A 23763-nucleotide genomic window follows, 5' to 3' on the forward strand; every position below is an offset into this window, starting at 1 on the left:
ACGTTCAGAGGCCCGAGCAGTTGCCATACCAGGCAGTGATGCAACCATGCTCTCGATGGTGTAGCTGTAGAACCTTTTGAGAATCTGAGGACCCTTGCCAACTCTTTTCATTCTCATGAGGCGGAATATGTTCTGTTGTGCCCTCTTCACGAATGTCTTGGTGTGCTTGGACCCTGTTAGTTTGTTGGTGGTGTGGACACCAAGGAACTTGAAGCTCTCAACCTGCTCCACTGCAGCACCGTCGATGAGAATGGGGGCGTGCTCGGTCGGGCTCTAGTGTGGGTGTACAGAATTTTAATTGTATGGACTTATAACTTGCAAGGATTACATTTGGAGATGCAAGCCAAATTGGATGACAAGGCAAAGAGTCACACCAAATGTAACGGTTTGTGCTTTGTAGAACGTTTTAATCATATACCCGACTTTTCCTGTTTCCTTCAATTTGTAGGCTATATGTTAAATATACCCACTGGGCACACACTGGTTGAATCAACGTTGTAGCCACATCATTTCAATGAAATAATGTTGAGCCAACGTGGGATAGACGTTAAATTGACGTCTGTGCCCAGTGGGTAGCCTCTATCGGTAGCGACCGTGAGTAATTACTACACATATTTAACTGCCAATGAAGTGTTAGTTCCCTTCAATTGGTACTCTACATTTGTATCATTCCATTAGGCCTACATCGTTTGATTTAGTCTACTGTTATGTGTTTCCCCTGTAAACGCTGTCACGTCCTCGTGGCTGTTGCTGAGGGTCATGGAATAGCGGATGCTATTTAAAGAAGGCAAAATACAAATTGCAGTTCAAATAAATCGGGACATTTAGGCTCATTATGGAGCGCAAAAAGTTAGTTTGAACTTGACGCACACACACACACACACATATGCACACACACACACGAGTGAATGCACACACTCTTGAACATTGATGTGCACCAAAATAAATGAGACACAGAAGCAACAAAAATATGCACAAAAATACACACAGTTTCTCTCACATGTCCACCAGACCCTCCCACATATACACCACTAGCATATTGTCCAGGTGTGTTGTTGCCACGTGATGCCTTCCTGAAGAGCATAAATAGCACAAAATCTCCTAAAAATGCCTGAGAGCCCCCTTCTCCCTCTCTTTCCACTAATGCATGCTTATAGGAGGCACAGAGACAGACAACTACTGCAGTCTGATATTGACAAGGAACGCAGTCTGATGAAGCAGATAGAGAAACAGATCGCAGTCATTCTACCCCCCTCTCTCAGATACACACTAAAAGCTGGACTTCAGTCAAAGAAACACACAGTTATGGAGGAACACATTTATCTCAGTACATCTCTCTTCTTCCTGGTATGATCACTCTCTCTCTCTATCTATCAATCTCTCAAGTAGTCCATCTCTCTGCATCCTGTTCTGATCTCTCTCTCTCTCTCTCTCTCTCTCTCTCTCTCTCTCTCTCTGTCCCTCCATCTGTCCCCATCTATAGATATCCCTATGAAGTGCTCCAGGCTACATCTGTCAATCACACAGTGACATGAGTGTGAAAAACTGGTGCATGAAGCAATTATTATTCAGATCGGATCCACTTTTAGTTCATGTGTAGATTGGCAGATTTAGCAGGGAAATATGGAGGAGGGAGGGAAAGGGGGAAGGAGAGGGAAAGGGGGAAGGAGAGGGAAAGGGGCAGTGGAGATATTGGTTGCTTTGAGTATAGACAGGTGGAGGAATAGAGGGGCAGTGTGAGCAAGGAAGGAGTGAGGGGAAAAGGGGGATGAAGTGGAAAAGAGAATGGAGGTGCAGTGGGAGATATTGGTTGAGACAGGTGGAGGAGAAGAGAAAATGTGGTAGATGGGGAGAGGAAAGTGGGGGAAATAGGTTGGAGAGAGTGAGAAGGTGGTGGAAAATGAGAGGAGAGAGAGACAGTGGTAAAGAATGATGGGAAAAGGAGAGTAGGCCTCTGCAGTGATATAGCTGTGCCCACACTGCCTATTTGGGAGTCCTACTTTTTTTTAACGTCAACCAGTCCATACTTTTATAAATCTGTGAAACAGGTGCATAGCTTTGACGCAGTGTCATAAGGCAGACACCTGAGGATATTTGAAGATGGGGTGACGTAGTCTACAGTAGAGACCTGACCTGGCACACACCTTTCACGCTCCGCTCCGCTCCAGAGCCCGCAGGCCTCAGAATAGCGCCCTAAACGGTGAACGGTCACGACCGAGTGCGTAATCGATAAACGGACGGCAACCTTTAAATGCAGGCAGCAGCCACTATAACTGTGCCTTGACAACAGTTCACACTGGAATACAAACCACGAATCACTGTCACACGTGTACGCGTGCATGCACACGCGCGCACACACACACAATGCCGGTGCCCAGCTTTTGAAATGGATGTTTGTCTTGAATCGATTTTCTCGCTGCCACATATTTTCGCAAGCAGCGCAGCAGCCCAGTCACAGCAATAATGCGGAGGAAAAAAGCAACCAGAGATTCTGGTGTTATCTAATGTTCTGTGAATGACATCTAAAAAATCTGACAGTCACTTAAAAATCTATCAAGCCTACAAAAAAGGCACTGCTCAGTGACTGTGTCTCGGGATTTCAAATGAATGACGCATGTCCCCAAGTGATTTGCACTCATAACTTTTACATGAGCATGACCGGTTAGGGATTATCCCACTAAAAACTCACCAAAGTTTGCTGATACTGGAGCGACCGATTCTCGGCCTTGTCCTTTGCCGGCATCGTCTCAATATCCTCATCCATATGATTTATCCACGGTCCGCATTAATTTGTCACTCAATTTCCTTGCCTTTATACAGCTATAGCCTTCTACACATGTGTAATGTAGCAAGTTATTAACATAGCCTAAGCCGCCGCTGCTACTGAAGAACTAGTGCGATCTATTCCAGATGAGTAGCCGCATATGCGGGTTGTTTAAACGCCGCCTCCCTCCTCCACACGTTGGTACAGTCGGTCCCAGCGGAGTTCGAAGGGAGCGGAGTTGATGTTTTGTGTTTTGCGGGGGTGGTGCAGTGTCCAAGCACAATGAGCTTACAATTATGTTTTGTATTCGTTCCAATAGCTCTTATCTGTTTCTCCTTGAATCTATCCGTCGGCGCACCGGTGTTCGTTTGTCTACAGGTGAGAACTGATGAGTCATAATTTGGTAATAATAGTCTACCCACACTTGTTTAAAGTAAAATAAACTAAAGCAGCCTAGGCTACAGTTTATAAGGGCCAGTTTCACATAACTCATGAGCACTCTGGGTGCAAAATTCCCTATGGCACAGATCCAGGATAATCTTAAGCAAATACTATAACCATACATCATGTGCTGAAGAAAAACACTAAACTGAGCTTAAATCATAGTCAAAAAGCGATATCGTCCTACCTCAGGTCAAGAGTGCCTAATTTTGGCTCAGTTAATTAAGATGAAATTGATTTCATGATCAACTAACCATGTATTAGGGACTCCTGAATACAAGTAACTGTGACTTCCTGGATAAAGATTAGTCCAATATTTTACAGCATTAGACATGCCCATTAAAAGCAAATGATTATTAGCCGTGATAGAGCAAATGAATCCAGAATAGACTTAATCATGCATGGACAATCAAACTGCCTGATGGAACTACTAACTACAGTATCTGGGAAAAGTCACAAAGACATCTAAATTGGCCTACGGTAATACATTTTTGTGCCCTTCACTATTAGAAAAATTGGTTCTGGATAGGACCAAACAGGGTTCTATTGCTTGCTTCATATATGGCACTCCTAAAGGTTTTTGTAGGGTTATTTGTTCACTGAACCAAAATTGTTTCCATATAAGGTTCTACATGGAACCAATGTCGGTTCTATACAGAACCTTAAGGGACGCCTTACATAAAGCAAGCATAGAACCCTTTTTGGTTCTATCCAGAACAAATTTTTCTAAGAATGTAATACAGCACAGACATTCAGCACCATGGACAGCACCACAGCCACTGAAAAGCACCCAGCACAAAGTTCACAGCTCATGATGAAGATTCATGACAACTGAGGCTAGTTTTGTGAGACTGGGTACAGTAGACATGCTATTGTTCCCATGCCCCTTTCCCTTGAACTTAGATAGGCAATATAATGTACGACTGTTGTAATACTGCTCTCAAGACTACAACATCCACAGACAGTACAGCATCCATGGAGCAGATTAAAGTCGAGTGCCTTGCTCAAGGGCACAATGGAATAAGATAACACAGAGGATGCCCACCACATTTTCCCTGTTGCTAGCCCACCTCTCTAACCTCTAGGCTACCTTCAGTGCTGCCCTGTATGGAAGAGCTCTCACAGAAAACATGAACCACTTATCTCTCTGGAGAACGGCAGAAAGAATGGAATATGCTCTCTCTTCTGGACAGTTGTCCTTGCTGAGAACAGCTTCCACACATACAGTGCATTCAGAAAGTATTCACACCCCTTTACTTTTTCCACATTTTGTTACATTACAGCCTTATTCAATAAAAAAATCAAATTTGTTTTTTTTATATATATATATATATATATATATATATATATATATATATATATATATAAAAACAAATTAGATTTTATATATATATATATTTTATAAATATATATATATATATATATATTCCTCATCAATCTACACATAATAACCCATAATGAAGAAGCAAAAACTGTTTTTTTTTTTCTGCAAATTTATTTAAAGTAAAAAACTGAAATATCACATTGACATAAGTATTCAGACCCTTTACTCAGTACTTTGTTGAAACACCTTTGGCAGCGATTACAGCCTTGAGTCTTCTTGGGTATGACTGAAAAGATTTTGCATGGGTCATCAGATCCTCAAAAGGTTCTACAGCTGCACCATCGAGAGCATCTTGACTGGTTGCATCACTGCCTGGTATGGCAACTATTCAGCATCCGACCGCAAGGCAATACAGAGGGTAGTGCGAACGGCCCAGTACATCACTGGGGCCAAGTTTCCTGCCATCCAGGACCTCTATACCAGGCGGTGTCAGAGGAAAGCCCTAAAAATTGTCAAAGACTCCAGCAACCCTAGTCATAGACTGTTCTCTCTGCTACCACACGGCAAGCGGTACCGGAGCGCTAAGTCTAGGTCCAAGAGGCTTCTATACAGCTTCTACCCCCAAGTCATAAGACTCCTGAACATCTAGTCAAATAGCTACCCAGACTATTCACATTGCTCCCCCCCACACCACTGCCATTCTCTGTTGTAATCTAGGCATAGTCTCTTTAATTAACTCTACCTACATGTACATACTACCTCAGATAACCGGTGCCCCCGCACACTGACTCTGTACCGACACCCCCCTGTATATATTGTTATTTCTTACCGCTGCTCTTTAATTACTTTTATCTCTTATTTTTATCAGTATTTTTTTAAACTGCACTGTCGGTTAGGGGCTCGTAAGTAAGCATTTCACTGTAAGGTCTACACCTGTTGTATTCAGCACATGTGACTAATACAATTTGATTTGATTTGATGACGCTACAAGTTTGGCAGACCTGTGTCTGGGGAGTTTGTCCCATTCTTCTCTGCACTATCAGGTTGGATGGGGAGCGTCGCTGCACAGCTATTTTCAGGTCTCTCCAGAGATGTTCGATCGGGTTTCCAGTCCTGGCTCTGGCTGGGCCACTCAAGGACATTCAGAGACTTGTCCCGAAGCCACTACTGTGTTGTCTTGGCTGTGTGCTTAGGGTCGTTGTCCTGTTGGAAGGACAACCTTCTCCCTAGTCTGAGATCCTGAGCGCTCTGGAGTAGGTTTTCATCAAAGATCTCTCTTTCCCTTGATCCTGACTAGTCTCCCAGTCCCTGCCACTGAATAACCTCCCCACAGCATGATGCTGCCACCACCATACTTCACCGTAGGGATGGTGCCAGGTTTCCTCCAGACGAGTTCAATCTTGGTTTCATCAGACCTGAGAGTCTTGTTTTTCTTGGTCTGAGAGTCCTTTTGGCAAACTCCAAGCGGGCTGTCATGTGCCGTTTACTGAGGAGTTGCTTCCGTCCATTTAAGAATGATGTCATTATGGGGTATTGTGTGTAGATTGATGAGAGAAAATAATAATTTAATCCATTTTAGAATAAGGCTGTAAAGTAACACAATGTGGAAAAAGGGAAGGGATCTGAATACTTTGCGAATGCACTGTGTACTCATTACTCATTGTAAGCCTATGATATACACTGGAGGCTGTATAGCTGCATTCAAGTGACATGCACAGCCCATGGCTTCCCCTGATACTAAAGCTACACTTTAGCCGGTATACACTGCATGTGTGGTATAGATTTTATCTCACCTCAGATGATGAGCAATGTTCGGGTCTCAAAGGATTGACTAACCATGGCCTGGAAACAAAAGCATCACTCAGATGCATAACAGCCATACAGATCACACAGCTATGTTTTTGAGCGATTTTTTTTTTGAGTGATTTAAAAAAAATGCTTTCGAGTGATCAGGGTAAAGAAGACAGCATATGGAAGCAGTGTCTTTACAAAGTGGATTTCTGGGGAATAGGGATGGATAAATTGCCTGGCTACCCAGACTTCTTGCTCCGCCCAAACGCTCCGCCATGCCCACGGATGTTAGTTTCTTCTCCGCATTGAGTCTGGATCTGAGTGCCTCCCCGAGCCTTCAACGAAAGTGAACACATTCAGGGCCGTCTGATTGGTCCTGAAACTGATGGGTTGGGCCGGAGCCAGAACACATCTGGGTAAAGCCACGGTTTTAAAACTCGTAACTGGCTTTCATACTCTGATTGGTTAGAGACGATCCAATTGCTGATGACTTTGTTTAGTACAACACCCCTCTTGCCCTAGTCACCACAAACAACTTCAATGATGGCGGTCTCAGACTAAAGTATGTGGTGAACGACAGAGCAGCGGAAGAATTTAGTGTGAGTCGTCAGGCTAATAGAGAGCTGCTTGGGGGACCATGGGTGGAACAAGAGCCCTCAGTTCTGTTACACCTAATAAAGGCACTGTAATTAAAATGGATTGTAGACTAGAGCTGCAAATGCTAGTTGCTATGCAGGGACATAAAGTACTAGCCCATTGAGTCCATACACTGTTTTGAATCACAGAGTCAAGCTACAGCATCGATTTACAGTACCGCTTTGCATATGTCGTCCTCCATCATCACACAGTCAGCGAGTCAATCAGAGGGAAAAGAGACTGCAAGACAGATCATCGAACGGAGCTCCATGACATGAGGACATTGTGAAGAGACAATTGCTAATTTAGTGGCAAGTTTCAAGACATCCAACAATGCTCATATGAGCTTCCCTTACTGAATCTTCTTCTGAGGCCAGCTGTGCCCCAAGGGCAGAAATGTAATGTGATTGGTTAAGTTTAAGCAAGACATGCGATTGGTTAAGATTAGGGTTAGGGGTTGGGTTATGTTTAGGGGAAGAAATGTGGGGAGGGGGAAGGGGTACTAAGCTAACACATGGAATTGTTTCAGGGTGCTCATACCATGGATCATTTAGCTATTTAGAATTTAGAATTGTAGGACCATATATACAAAATATTTGATAAAATATTGAATTTGGCCTTTACTACCAAAGCCCATAGAAACGCATTGAATAACGCATTCATAAACGCCAAAAAAAGGCAGTCAAATTATAAATCATAAGAAATGTGGTTCTGAAGTATCTGTCCTATATCTAGGAGATATAAGAAAGCTCAAGAAATATTAGTGGTTTTTTTGGACACATATTTAACCCCTTATTTTTGTTGGCACAAAACGACCTCCATGCTTCCATTAGTTTGAATGGGTTACCTTCAGACGTGTCCTGTGACTTTTGTGGGGGTCGTAGAACAAAAACGAAGAACACAGTTCGGACTCTACAGATGCTTTTGTGAGAAGGCTGATTTTCAGGACGTCTGATGTTCTGACAAACACAGCTGTAGCTGGACCACCTTCCATCGCAGATGTGGAAGGCCGACATAGGTGGATGTGGTAAATTGAGACGCAGCCCATGATATCTCTAGCTTAAACTGACACATTTTGATGGGGATTCATTTTATTATGTTACTTAGATTGACGCACGGGCTGCTCTTAAGGATTTCAGACCTGGGTTCAAATACATGTGTATTTGAATATCTGATACACAGCACAAAACAAATACTTTTATTTTAGTTTTTGAATGGTTAAATCGTCTACCTAATTGTATTTGAGAGTTTTTTCTAATACTTATTTCAAATACTATTTTCAAATGCCTGGGTTAAATGCATGGCAGTGTATTTGAGTCAGTGCATTTGAGTATTGCCAAATATATTTAAATATTCAACTACTTGTCTTCTCAAATAAAATATATCTGAACGCTTGCTTTGACTATACTGTATAGGTCTGTGCGAAAGTTCAGCCACGAAATGTGATTGGTTAAATTTAGGCAAGTAATTCCAAATGATTAAGTTTAGGGTTAGTGTAAGAGTTGGGGTGGTGCACTGCACCACATCCACCACCAACCTTCCCACCTATGAGCTCTGCCCACTGACTGTTGAGCTTTCAACCAATCACATTCGTTTTGCCCTGGAGGCAGAACTGCCCTTAGAACAAGATAGAATACAGAAAACTACAATCTGCTTCACGTATACCCCATAATCAAAACCGACTTTGGAAACTTTTGAAGATAGTCAACAATGACCTTTCCCTCACCCACTCTGTAGCCTACAAAACTGGGCAATTGATCACTGAATTTGTTTCCATATGAATATTACATGTTGTGGTTTATGTGTTGTGCTGTGCTAATTTGCCATTTCGCTCCAGGCCTTTAGGGCCTTGGAGTATCAGTGGCTCTCATCGTACACATGATGAAAAGACTGAATTCCCCTGAGAGAAAGAGCCTCTGATTGGCTGACAGAAGAATTCCGCTGCAGTGATGAGGCTGTTGATAGGCTGTTGGCATGGTAATGGAACTGGCTCATGGTAATGGAACAACAAAATCATAGGCCAACACACACACACACACATTCACAAATATGCAGAAACGTGCACACATAATCCAAGCCATATTTATTTTGACAAAGGCTCAAACTGTGGCAACACAAACATATAATTTTCTTCTCAGTGAGAAAGAGGAGTTATTACGTGTGTTTTGTCTCTCTCTGCAATATCTATTGCTGTAGGTGTGCTTCTGCTTTGAATACCATGCAGTTTTTACTGTGGCTGTGTCTTTGAGCAGCTGTATTGTCGTTCCTACAGTAGTGAAACTAGGTGCTCTGCAGTCCCAAGCACCAACATACTGACCCAGTTCAACCTTCAGTCTCAACAGGAACAATCCGGAATGAATACACACCTGTGGAGTTTATTTTGGCACCCCACTATGGGAACAAATTATTCATAAATGGTACGACCTACAGAGATGAATCTGAGAGTAGAGAGAGTGTGTGTGTGTGTGTGTGTGTGTGTGTGTGTGTGTGTGTGTGTGTGTGTGTGTGTGTGTGTGTGTGTGTGTGTGTGTGTGTGTGTGTGTGTGTGTGTGTGTGTGTGTGTAAACACATGTACATGCACGTGGAGGAGGAGGGTGGACAAGTACCAGTCAGGGAACTGAAGAGAGTCATTTTAGGATTTCCAAGTGGGTCAAACCATTTAAAGAAACCTAAATAAAATCTGCAGACTGGATCATACTCTCTCGATTACGTCATCGCAATTTTTGCATGTCAATGAGTGGATTCAATGTCAAAATATGACATACAGGTCTTAGAAGTAGAAACACTTTATTATTATTAAACGTCACAGAAACGACAAGAAAGGAAAGTCCTCTGAGGGAATAAAATAGCCGTTCGCCGTGCGCGTAAATTTCAAGATGAACCGCAGCAATGAGGGACCTTATAAGGACCTTGAGCCCCGACGACGACTTGATGCGGAAAGTGGAATAGGATACATAACCACCTGTACCTCTTCTCCTAACAAGTTTCGGTGTCTAGATAAAGGATGCCAATAGATATATAGCCCAATGTCACTACATTGAACATGATTTCATTTTTGCAATAAAAACATGTTATAGCCTACAGGCTATAGACAATTCAATGTGACTCTGACTCAATAACCGATTTATTTGCCCTCGAGCATGAACACATTACCGAAGTTCAATTGATACTCTATTGATAGGCTACCTGATGAAAACAAGAGGGGAATAATGACAAAATAATTTGACCCATTGTTTTCGTCGTCACCGGGGAAAGACAGGATACCGGAGGCGGTATGGGTGCATGATGGACTTGAGGTTGCCGAGGACTCATTCATACTCACATTTCCCTCGTCCGGCAGTTCGGTTCCTTCGGTGTGTTTATCCTCTTCGAGGCTACGATCCCTAACCGTCAGCTGCGCCCCTCCATCCTTCGTGTAACAGAGTGAATAAAAATGAGGAATATCTCTGCGAGTTTCGTGCATAAACTCCAACTTCCAAGCTTACTTTCCCTCTTGATCAGTGGTCCATCCACAAGCAGAGGCGCTCCACTCCAATCTCCTGTCTCATTCACTCTTCTGCACCTCGGGTAAACGTGAAAACTGGTGGCCTGTTGCTGGTACCTTGATTGGTGGTGCGCACACAGCACCTCAAACTTCTGAACACTGCTGCGTTCATCCGCGTCGATGCGCATGCATTCAGACAGCAGCTGGCCCCGGAGCGACAGCAGAGCTACCCCGTCAAATGTGAGTGTGTGACTGTGAACGTCATTTTTTGCCAAATTATGTATTATATAAATAATGTATTATATAAATAAGCTCGAGCTGTATCGGCAGCGGGGTAGGCTACCGGGTGTTCGTGATGCAATGCGGGTTCTGTCAGTGCCACGTTTCCCCCTTATCTCCTTGTGAAGAAAGTCCAGACGTGGTTGCCATTATCGGGAGCTGGTGGCGCATTCGTCTTAATTAACGAGCGCCGTTCGAGGTGTCTGCAGATAGATAAAGGCATGGAGGGAGTATCACTATCACTGTCTGGCCGTGTGCAACCTGTGACGGGTGTGCACTCAACACTCTCTCAACACTTCACACAAAGCCGGGCATACAGCCTACTCATTCTCTCTCTCTCTCTCTCTCTCTCTCACACACACACACACACACACACACACACACACATACACACACACATGCTTTCAGTTAATATGGGGTGCAATACGTCTCGAAGTATCATTCTACTGGCTGGCTTGATTGTCCACAAATGCGGGGGTCAATCAACGTCCACCCTGAGATTTTGCTCTTCCCTCCTATCGAATTGTATCGTCACTGCCTCTCACAGCTGCGACCCGTGGGCATTCGAGTAGCACCCGGTGGAAGATTGAATCCGAGGTGATGACTAACACTTGTTGTTCTCTTCTGTTCCTGAAATATAAATACACAGAGTAGACCTAATGGTTGGCTACTGAGCTATAAAAGCTTCAGCAGGACCGCCACCAGTGTGTGTGTAATTCATGAAATCTTGAATTCACCTTGGCATGAAGAACACTGGAACAGTCAAAGTATTCTCGAGAAAAGACTTAACATTATTTTAATGATAATCCAGATAATTAGCCCTACACCCTTTTCAAACACATATAGCCTAGTGGGATGAATATTCATCACATTTTTATTAGTTGCCCATTATTTATGATAGTCCTTGCAGGTCAAAATGTTCACAGTTAGCCTATCAATGTCATCCTGTAAGTTCCATTCAGTGGCGACCCGTCATTCAGAGCAGGTGGGGCAGAGCCTGTTTTGAGCAAAAAAAAATGGGGCTTGCCTGTTTTGCATATGTATATATATATAATTGAGTTGATAAAACATAGTCTTTTAATTTGTTTTCTTGAGTAAGGCAGCTCCAAAATGCAGGTGTTTCAGCCTAGCCCAGTGCTTTCTGTGGTGGTGGGGCAAGCCAGCAAAAATACGGCGCGTTGGGCTGTGATTGGCTCAGTGTTCTGTCACTCATGGGGACACTACGTCACCGCCAAGTCTAAGGGTATACCTCGAAAATTCAAGGCCCTTGGGTGCTGCGATAGAGTTACATTAGAAGTGCCCATCCAAGAAGTCTCAAGATCATTGGCCACAGATAAAATGACGTCAAATCACATTATATCTACATTATATCTATAGTAGCATTGATTGGACTGAAAAACCTTAGCTAGCAGTCATCATCATGAATCAATTCGACAATCTACTGGCAAATCCTTTTTATTCCTTGTCATATGAAGAGAAATAATGAAGAGAAATTATAGATAAAATGTATCAGTGCTCATCGGATATAAACATTACACAACATGTTGGAAATTACACATTTTTATTTTACCTTTTTTTTAACACGGCAAGTCAATTAAGAACAAATTCTTATTTTCAATGACGGCCTAGGAACAGTGGGTTAACTGCCTTGTTCAGGGGCAGAACAACAGATTTTTACCTTGTTAGCTCAGGTATTTGATCTTGGAACCTTTCAGTTACTAGTCCAACGCTCTAACCAGTAGGCAACCTACCTCCCCAATGAGTGGTTAGGGTTAGGAATGAGAATTAGTGGCTAATTATTGCAAAGGAATCATTAGCCTGCTATTCAGTGGAGTGGCTGTATGGTACAAAGTCTAAGCTTAAGGGTCTCTTTTCCTAGTTTAAAATTAACATTCAACGTTGGCCATGCTGTTGATGAAGCATGATTTGTGCTGCGCTTAAAACAACTGTCAACCCGGAACTGCAAAATCTGACTTTAGTTAGTTCAAGACAACTGGGAACTCGGGAAAATACGTTTTGAACTTTCATCCAACTCGGAATTGTAAATCCGGAACTCGGACCTCTTTCTAGAGCTTCTTGACCTGAAGATCAATGACATCATCATAAGTTTACCTTTTTGTTTTTTGAGTTCTCAATTGTCTTGAAAGCACCATAAATCCAGAGAATGGCAGACTTTGATGACAAAGTTTGATGACAAAATTTGCCCACGAAGGACCGCCGCGCCACCTTCCTGTTCAAATGAGCACAGCACAACAAGGTGAGTCCAAAAATGTATTGTATGCTGATGCATAAATGATGTAATATGCCAGGGAGATATGTATACTGTAGCTAAGAAAGTAATAATAAGTGTATGTTGTGTAGTAAGCTTTTAGTAGCCCATGTGCCTCACCCTAATAATTTTGCCTATTTTCACCTCTAATTTTGCCTACTATTCTGACTTGGTGGTGCACATGTAGCCTATAACCTATTTTAGAAAAATGTAATCATCGAATATTGTAAGAGCTTTCATTGTCTGCTTATATGCCCCCTTTATTTATCCTCTGGTTCTGACTTGATGTACAGGGAGAACACTGTAAGAACGGCCCATGTTCTGAATTCTGTCGCTGTACATTTCAAAAGTGCTGAACAAATAGTTATATTCACTACGTCCATCCTAGCTCGCTCCTTAATGTCTTAATCGAAATTACGGATTGCCTCTTATCGTCCCCTTATGGCATAGTTTGTGCATCCCAATTGTCATTAGAAACCACATTTGTTTAAGCAAGTCATCCATATCAGCTATGTTTTTTTAAAGGCAGTAAATGAGGCAGAATTAACTGTTTCGCTGCCAGACAAGGCTCTGCTGATAGCCAGTTGTAGCAATGGTAATTTGTTGGGACTCTGCTGCTGGGACAGCTTTATGGAGGCCATAACAGTTTGTGGGCACCGTTTGTCAACATTATAGTGCAATTAATGTATTGTTTAGTGTTGTGTAGTGGCTTTGTTGGCATGCATCCCACTGTTTTTTTTTTTTTGCCCCACCAAGTTTTACATGCTAAAATTGCCACTGGTCCTGTTGGTGACCCACCTGATGGCACGCTGTCTAAACAGCCCCCACTGTGTGATACCTCTGCAGTCAGCTCAGCTCAGCACTATGACTGAAATATATTTTTAACGAGGCTACTTAAAGCAATTTCCTCTCCTGGCGAATTGCACAGTAGCCGGGCCTTGGTGTCTATTCAGTTTGGCTAGGACTGCAGTGATTATGATGACGGTGTAACCTAGAGGCTAACACTGGGACTCAATCTCCCGAGTGGTGCAGCGGTCTAAGGCACTGCATCTCAGTGTAAGAGGTGTCATTACAGTCCCTGGTTCAAATCCAGACTGTATCATATCCGGCCGTGATTGGCCCAGCGTCGTCCGGGTTTGGCCAGGGTAGGCCATTATTGTAAATAAGAATTTGTTCTTAACTGACTTGCCTAGTCCCTTCTGGGACTGGAAGAGTTTGGAATGACATCCAGAGATGTTCGATCAGGTTCAATTCTGGGCTCTGGCTGAGCCACTCAAGGACATTCACAGGCTGTCTGGCCACTCTACTATAAAGGCCTGATTGGTGGAGTGCTGCAGAGATGGTTGTCCTTCTGGAAGGTTATCCCATCTCCACAGAGGAATTCTGGAGCTCTGTCAGAGTTACCATTGGGTTCTTGGTCACCTCCCTGACCTGTCTCTTGGTCACCTCCCTGACCTGTCTCTTGGTCATCTCCCTGACCTGTCTCTTGGTCACCTCCCTGACCAAGGCCCTTCTCCCCCAATTGCTCAGTTTGGCCGGGTGGCCAGCTCTAGGAAGAGGCTTGGTGATTCCAAACTTCATCTATTTAAGAATGATGGAGGCCACTGTGTTCTTGGGGACCTTCAATGCTGCAGACATTTTTTGATACCCTTCTCCAGATCTGTGCCTCGACACAATCCTGTCTCGGGAACTCTAAGGACAATTCCTTCGACCTCATGGCTTGGATTTTGCTCTGACAACTGTGGGACCTTATATAAACAGGTGTGTGCCTTTCCAAATAAAGTCCTTTCACTTGATTTTACCACAGGTGGACTCCAATCAAGTTGTAGAAACATCTCAAGGATAATCAATGGAAACAGGATGCACCTGAGCTCAATTTCGAGTCTCATAGCAAAGGGTCTGAATACTTATGTAAATAAGGTATTTCTGTTTTTTAATTTTTAATACAGTTTAAACAATTCTAAAAACCTGTTTCAGCTTTGTCATTTTGGGTTATTGAGTTGGGTTGAAGAGCCGTTGTGTTGAAACACCGTGCGATGTTTAACAGTGAGAATGGCAGAATGGTGAACTTACTAAATGACTGAGAGTTTGACTGTGTTATATTAGGTTGCTTCTTGTGTAAATATTTTCCGTTTGGATTTTGAGCAGGACATTTTTTATTGAATCAATTTTAGAATAAGGCTGTAAGTCAATGGGTCAGAATACTTTCCGAATGTACCGTACCTCTCTGGATGGTGGCACACGGAATGTCTCCTAAGCATGTAGCTAAAATAACAGCAAAACACCGGTCCTAGACAGTGAGTGAGTGAGTAAGAGAGACAGAGAGAGATAGAGAGGGGGGATGATTGTGTGTGTGTGTGTGTGTGTGTGTGTGTGTGTGTGTGTATGTGTGTGTGTGAGAGAGAGTGAGAGAGATTTTTGGGAGGGAAATTCTTTGAAAGTGAAAGTGCTTTACATGGTTTGCATACTTGAGTGACTATGTAAATTGTAGATTAGAAGATTATGTTGTCAGTGATAAAAAATATATAAAGTTGATACAATAGAATCCTAAGCTTCAGGCCTACCATTTCCTCTATACCCAATGCCCAAAGCAGATACGTGCTAACAGCTATGGAAGAATTCCAATCGCTTGATTGATCAGCTGTGCACACCAAAGAATTAGATTGAACCATTTCACAATAATAAACCCTTAACTCTGGTGGAAGTAGGCTAGGTAGACCATCAACATATTATCATCTGAACATTGGATGAGTTGATGTTGATGAGGCATTGTCATTGAGAGAGAGAGAGAGAGAGTGAGAGAAAGTTACTAAATGACAGGGGACAGACGTAAGAATAGGAGATCCTTGATATTCGTTCTCGTGACCCTTTGGCATATGGAAATGACGTGCAACAGGAAAGTTGACTGCGCTCTGGGACTTGATAATGCGCGCCCTTCCGGCCATGAAAATGTAGGAAGGGCGCGAGGACGATAGAGGGGACACAACGTACTTCAGACATGCAGAAGGTCATTCGGAGTGGCAAGGATATATTGCGACTGAAGACAGTTAACCAGATTTGTTTTAAATGGACCACATGAATGGACATCAGAAGCAACCGAGAGGGGCATGGCGTTAAGCAGTGAGTATTCAGAGAGTGACCATTCACAGGGGTTTCATAATTAACTGAACTAATGGGTAAAATCAAACTATCATGAGCCTGTGTCTTTGGGGACAAATACAAGTTGACCGAAGTTGACTGAATTGAATTGCCCAGCCAGGGCCACTGACCAATAGCAAAGATTTTCTTAAATGGGTTTAATATTTATGTACAGTTGGAAGTCGGAAGTTCACATACACCTTAGCCAAATACATTTAAACTCAGTTTTTCACAATTCCTGACATTTCATCCTAGTAAAAACTCCCTGCCTTAGGTCAGTTAGGATCACCACTTTATTTTAAGAATGTGAAAAGTCAGAATAATAGTAGAGAGAGTGATTGATTTCAGCTTTTATTTCTTTCATCACATTCCCAGTGGGTCAGAAGTTTACATGCACTCAATTTGTATTTGGTAGCATTGCCTTTAAATTGTTGAATTTGTGTCAAACATTTCAGGTAGCCTTCCACAAGCTTCCCACAATAAGTTGGGTGAATTTTGGCCCATTCCTCCTGACAGAGCTGGAACTGAATCCGTTTTGTAGGCCTCCTTGCTCGCACACGCTTTTTCGGTTCTGCCCACAAATGTTCTATAGGATTGAGGTCAGGGCTTTGTGATGGCCACTCCAATACCTTGACTTTGTTGTCCTTAAGCCATTTTGCAACAACTTTGGAAGTATGCTTGTTCATTTGTTCATTTGGAAGACCCATTTGCGACCAAGCTTTAACTTCCTGACTGATGTCTTGAGATGTTGCTTCAATATATCCACATAATCTTCCTACCTCATGATGCCATCTATTTTGTGAAGTGCACCAGTCCCTCCTGTAGCAAAGCACCCCCACAACATGATGCTGTCACCCCCGTGCTTCACGGTTGGGATGGTATTCTTCGGCTTGAAAGCATCGCCCTTTTTCCTCCAAACATAACGATGGTCATTATGGCCAAACAGTTATATTTTTGTTTCATTAGACCAGAGGACATTTCTCCAAAAAGTACAATCTTTGTTCCCATGTGCATTTGCAAACCGTAGTCTGGCTTTTTTATGGTGGTTTTGGAGCAGTGGCTTCTTCCTTGCTGAGCGGTATTCCAGGTTATGTCGATATAGGACTCGTTTTACTATGGACATAGATACTTTTGTACCTGTTTCCTCCAGCATCTTCACAAGGTCCTTTGTTCTGGGATTGATTTGCACTTTTGCACCAAAGTACGTTCATCTCTAGGAGACAGAACGCGCCTCCTTCCTGAGTGGTATGACAGCTGCGTGGTCCCATTGTGTTTATATTTGCGTACTATTGTTTGTACAGATGAACGTGGTGCCTTCAGGCGTTTGGAAATTGCTCCCAAGGATGAACCAGACTTGTGGAGGTCTACAATTTTTTTCTGAGGGCTTGGCTGATTTATTTTGATTTTCCCAAGTAAAGAGGCACTGTTTGAAGGTAGGCCTTGAAATACATCCACAGGTACACCTCCAATTGACTCAAATTATGTCAATTAGCCTATCACAAACTTCTAAAGCCATGACATAATTTTCTGGAATTTTCCAAGCTGTTTAAAGGCACAGTCAACTTCGTGTATGTACACTTCTGACCAACTGGAATTGTGATACAGTGAATTATAAGTTAAATAATCTGTCTGTAAACAATTGTTGGAAAAATTACTTGTGTCATGCACAAAGTATAGATGTCCTAACCGACTTGCCAAAACTACAGTTTGTTACAAGACATTTGTGCAGTGGCTGAAAAAAGAGTTTTAATGACTCCAACCTAAGTGTATGTAAACTTCCAACTTCAACTGTATGTGTCCAGGACTGCTGCTGCTGTGCATGGTAGCCTCTGAGGTGTGGGATGCTGAGACCAGGCCCATAGACTTTGTGTGTGACAGAGAGTCCCGGAGGGACCTAAACACTGTGGCAGACATGGAAGCTGCATTGGTGAGGCTAAACCTGTATGTTTTAAACAATCTGCCATATACGTTACCTTTAACACAGAGAGTAGCTGTCTGTCTGTCTGTCTGTCTGTCTGTCTGTCTGTCTGTCTGTCTGTCTGTCTGTCTGTCTGTCTGTCTGTCTGTCTGTCTGTCTGTCTGTCTGTCTGTCTGTCTGTCTGTCTGTCTGTCTGTCTGTCTGTCTGTCTGTCTGTCTGTCTGTCTGTCTGTCTGTCTGTCTGTCTGTCTGTCTGTCTGTCTGTCTGTCTGTCAGTCTTACCTCTCTCTCCTTTAATGTCTGTATGCTTCTGTCCTCTCTTCAGGCTGATTGTGATGTCTTGAAGACCCTGCCGTCCCCCATTCAGCTCCCCTGCATCAAGGTTCACAAGGCTTCCTGGGAGAGGAAATCGGTACGCTATCAAATACTTCAACTTCTGCTTCTCAAGGCAGATGATTTGTTTTCCTCGGTTCAGTAGCATCCAATTGTGGCAATAATTTGATGTTTGTATCTCTCTCTCTGTATGTGTGTGTGTGTGTGTGTGTGTGTGTTTGCATGTGTGTGTTTGCATGTGTTATCTATGTGTGTGTGTGTGTGTGTGTTTGTGTGTGTGTGTGTGTGTGTTGCATGTGTTATCAATGTGTGTGTGTTTTTACCACAGGCTCAGGAGAAGAGGAGGGACATAGCTGTGTCTCTGGGTGCTCTGACTGGGAGTGTGAGGGTGGTTAGGACACTGAGCCAGCCTGGCTGTGCCTCAACTCTTCTGGAGAGGCTGGAGCATACTGTCAACAACTACCTACACATAGTCACACACCTGGACATCACGGTAAGAGATAATAATAAATACATACACAGACATATATATATATATACACACAGTGCATTCAGAAAGTATTCAGACCCCTTCACGTTTTTCAAATTTTGTTACATTACAGCCTTATTCTAAAATTAATTAAATATTTTTTTTCTCATCAATCTACACACAATACCCCATAATGACAAGGCAAAACAGGTTACATTTTTTTTGCAAATGTATTAAAAATTAAAAACAGAAATACCTTATTCACATAAGTATTCAGACCCTTTTCTATGGGACTCTAAATTGAGCTCAGGTGCATCCTGTTTCTATTGATCATCCTTGAGATGTTTTTACAACTTGATTGGAGTCCACCTGTGGTAAATTCAATTGATTGGACATGATTTGGAAAGGCACACACCTGTCTATATAAAAGTCCCACAGTTGACAGTGCATGTCAGAGCAAAAACCAAGCCATGAGGTCAAAGGAATTGTCCGTAAAGCTCAGAGACAGGATTGTGTCAAGGCACACATCTGGGGAAGGGTACCAAAACATTTCAGTACCATTGAAGGTCCCCAAGAACACAATGGCATTCACATTCTTAAATGGAAGAAGACTCTTCCTCGAGCCGGCCACCGGCCAAACTGAGCAATAGGGGGAGAAAGGCCTTGGTCAGGTCAGGGAGGTGATCAAGAACCTGATGGTCACTCTGACAGTGCTCCAGAGTTCCTCTGTGGAGATGGGAGAACATTCCAGAAGGACAACCATCTCTGCAGCACTCCACCAATAAGGTCTTTACGGTAGGGTGGCCAGACGGAAGCCACTCCTCAGTAAAAGGCACTTGACAGCCCACTTAGTTTGCCAAAAGGCACCTAAAAACTCTCAGACCAGAAACAAGATTCTCTGGTCTGATGAAACCAAGACTGAACTCTTTGGCCTGAAAGCTAAGCACTGGAGGAAACCTGGCACCATCCCTACAGTGAAGTATGGTGGTGGCAGCATCATACTGTGGGGATGTTTTCAGCGGCAGGGACTGGGAGACTAGTCAGGATCGAGGGAAAGACGAACGGAGCAAAGTACAGAGAGATCCTTGAAGAAAACCTGCTCCAGAGCACTCAGGACCTCAGACTGGGGCGAAGGTTCACCTTCCAACAGGACAATGATCCTAAGCACACAGCCAAGACAACGCAGGAGTGGCTTCGGGACAAGCCGGTGAATGTCCTTGAGTGGCCCAGCCAGAGCCGGATTGAACCCGTTCGAACATGTTAGGAGACCTGAAAATAGCTGTGCAGCGACGCTCCCCATCCAACCTGACAGAGCTTGAGAGGATCTGCAGAGAAGAATGGGAGAAACTCCCCAAATACCGGTGTGCCAAGCTTGTAGGGTCATACCCAACAAGACTCAACGCTGTAATCACTGCCAAAGGTGCTTCAACAAAGTACTGAGTAAAGGGTCTGATATTTCCTTTTTTTTTATACATTACTAAAAATGTCAAACTGTTTTTGCTTTGTCATTATGGGGAATTGTGTGTAGATTAATGAGGGGAAAAAAGATTTAATCCATTTTTTAATAAGGCTGTAACGTAACAAAATGTAAGTCAAGTCAAGCAGCCTGAATACTTTCAGAATGCACTGTGTGTGTGTACAAACACACCCACATGCAATTTGATTCATTTTGTAAACAAACACATCCATTTCGCCGCCCACACGTAGTTAGCCTATCAGTGTTGCTAAGTCACTATCGTTTCCATATGAAAAGGCAGTATCCTGTCTTTTTCCAGGAATCTCTCATTGACTCCCTCTCATTTCATATGTAGCTGTGACCCCGACGACCCCTGCTCTTCCTTCCCCAGGAAGAAAAGCAGATAGCAGGGCATACCTTCCCCATGACAGAGACACAGCCACGTAGGCCGAGCCTAGAGTGCTTATGCAAGGGACAGGCCATTCACCAGTAACATTTGTCATAAGACTAGCTAGAAACGAGCAAAACAGAACAGTTGTTTCTTTCCAATTGGCATTCACAATGTGTGTCTTGAGTGTGTCTCATTCTCATCACACAATGTCAACAAAAGGCTTTCATGTGTATTATCAAATTACCAATGCAGACTCCAGCTCTAAATCAACAAATGCTTAGGCAAAGTTAATAGCGTTTGTAATGGAAACTTGTTGGGAATGTACAGGTTCCATATTTGGACATGTGGGTGATTCCTCAAAATGTAAATCCATAGAAGGAAGAAGGATTGTTTATGTGACGTCTGTATCTTAAAGCATAATTGAGAAATAGTATACACTGAACAAAAATATAAAAGAAGAATGTAAAGTGTTGGTCCCATGTTTCTCGAGCTGAAATAAAAGATCCCAAATATTTTTTTAGATGCACAAAAAGCTTATTTCTTTCCAATTTTGTGCACATATTTGTTTACATCGCTGTTAGTGAGCATTTTTGTCCATTGCCAAGATACGCCACACCTGTCAGGTGGATGGATTATCAAGAAGCTGATTCAACAGCATGATCATTACACAGTTGCACCTTGTGCTGGGGACAATAAAAGGCCGCTCTAAACTGTGCAGTTTTATCACACAACACATTTCCACAGATGTCTCAAGTGTTGAGGAAGCCATAAGCCGCCTCCTACATTGTTTTAGGGAATTTGGCAGTATGTCCAACCGGTCTCACAACCAACCGGTTTCGCAAGACCATGTGTAATCACACCACCCCAGGATTTCCACTTCCGTTTTTTTCACCTGCGGGATCATCTGAGACCAGTCACCCAGACAGATGATGAAACTGTGGGTTTACACAACCATAGAATTTCTGCACAAACTGTCAGACACCTTCTCAGGGAAGCTCATCTAGGTGCTCATCATCATTGATCTGACTGCAGTTCTGCATCATAACCGACTTCAGTGGGCAAATGCTCACCTTCGATGGCCACTGGCACTCTGGAGTAGTGTGCTCTTCACGGATGAATCCCAGTTTCAACTGTACTGGTACCAGATGCAATCGTTCCTCTTAAGAAGTGTAAGGACCCTTCTATGGATTACATTTAGTGAAAATCTAAAATATTAAGGTCTTTTTAGTTCTCGTTTAGTGAGGAATCACCCAGGTGTGTTATATTTTTGTTATACTGACTATTTCTCTTCCTCCATTCTCCCCCCCCCGTTCCTTTCTCCCGCTCTTTCCATCCTACCTATACCCCACCTTGTCCCTCTTCCCCCTGGTCCTACAGGGGTCTGTGGAGAGCCCAGTGTTGTCCTGTACCCCTCAGAGTACCCACAGCCTGAGCACTGTTCTGTGGACTTTCAGCAGACTGCTCACTGGCAAGCTGGAGTGGCTTATGGCTGATCTGACCCACAGGTGCCCCAGAAGATGATGGAGAGGAAACAAGGAGAGGAAGCTGCTTAAGGGTATTGAGATGCAGCCACATAGAGAGAGCTGCTTTAGAGTATTGAAACGGGCCCAAAGAGCAAAGTAGACGAAAAGAGGGAGCTGCTTTAGAGTATTGAGATGCCCCCAGAGAGGAGAGGAGACGAGGAGAGGGGAGCTGAAACAAGCCCCTGCCACACAGCAAGCAGCCTTTTTGTCTGGCTGATAATGAAAACATGTTTGATGAAACATGGAGATACGTTACCCTCTGCTGGTCATTATTTGGAACTAGAGTTGACTCTTTCAGGCTTCAGCGTGGACTGCAGGATGTTTCTGCAGCACTACTACTACTACAAGGACAAAAGGAATAAGAAGAATGTATGTGTTGACACAATGACATCATGATTGATGAGATGAAGAACTATTTGATGGCTTGCAATGTATGGCACCTACCAACAGAGCGTTTGGAACACGTGTGAAGCAATTGGAGTCCTTATTTGGATGCGATCATATACTAGTCCGCTTTTAGTATTTTAATATATTGTTCACTGTACATAACATTGGTTTTAAAACTGTATTTTCATTAATGAATTAATCAGGCTATATAAATATTTCCTTATACTTGTGTGAAATTATTCAAATTAAACCCACAAATGAAATTGTAGCCTGCCTACACTCAAACAATCCTGTCTCCTAAAATGCCACATTTTACGCATAATGTTTTAATTGAACTTCTGTGAAAGTAATACAAATACTCGCTGAAACCAACCAGCTGTTGTACAATTTTGGGGTCATGAGGTGATCAAGGAGGGACCATCACTAATTGGATAAACAACAAAATGTTACAAATGGGCGTGGTCAATAAAAGACTGACAGATAGGAAGAGCTTTTGCAGGGATGGTGGCAAGTAGTGTGGATGAAATGGAAGAAATGGAGAAAAGGTTGGAGAAAAGGCTTGGAGAAGCAACAGCTGTGCTGGAGTGTGATCACCACTATGAATACTGGTGGTCTCTCACTATGGGTGATTGTTCTGATGATACAGAGTGGAATGATGATGTTCAAGAATCTGAATGGTCTGTAATGGAAAGACATAGGAAGAAGAGCGATCATGATACTGAAAGGTAGGAAATTTCTCGCATGAGTAGCCTCGTTTCACTGCCAAAAATGATCTGAAGGATCTGAATGTAGGATAACAGGGACTCTCAGCAACTATAGTCAATGTGCCGGACAAATTTGAGGCTATGATTAAGAAGTTGGAGCTCTTCTCTGTCTGCATTAACAAGGACAACACACAGGTCTTTCCATTATCGTATGATTTTTTTGTGTGCAAATGAACTCAAACTTACGGACAATGTCAAATGTGAAATAACGAAGCACCTGAGTGAGTTGAGTGCGCAATTACGCAGGTACTTTCCCGAAACGGATGGCACAAACAACTGGATTCGTTATCCCTTTCATGCCCTGCCTCCAGTTCACTTACTGATATCTGAAAAAGAGAGCCTCGAAATTGCAACAAGCGGTTCTGTGAGAATGTTATTTAATCAGAAGCCACTGCC

General features: G+C 43.0%; 1 protein-coding gene across 1 annotated transcript in view; it reads right to left on the reverse strand.

Annotated features, from left to right (window-relative positions):
• LOC112260408 (chloride channel protein 2) overlaps nt 1-11007 on the reverse strand; it is a 69834-nt gene extending 58827 nt beyond the window's left edge. Inside the window, exon 1 of the mRNA XM_024435481.2 lies at nt 10279-11007. Within this exon, the coding sequence (XP_024291249.1) occupies nt 10279-10419 (141 nt within the window). The 5' untranslated portion in view covers nt 10420-11007. The remainder of the gene's footprint in view (nt 1-10278) is intronic.
• Between the last annotated feature and the right edge of the window lie 12756 nt (nt 11008-23763).

Source organism: Oncorhynchus tshawytscha, linkage group LG10, assembly GCF_018296145.1.
Source record: "Oncorhynchus tshawytscha isolate Ot180627B linkage group LG10, Otsh_v2.0, whole genome shotgun sequence".
Lineage (NCBI taxonomy): Eukaryota > Metazoa > Chordata > Actinopteri > Salmoniformes > Salmonidae > Oncorhynchus > Oncorhynchus tshawytscha.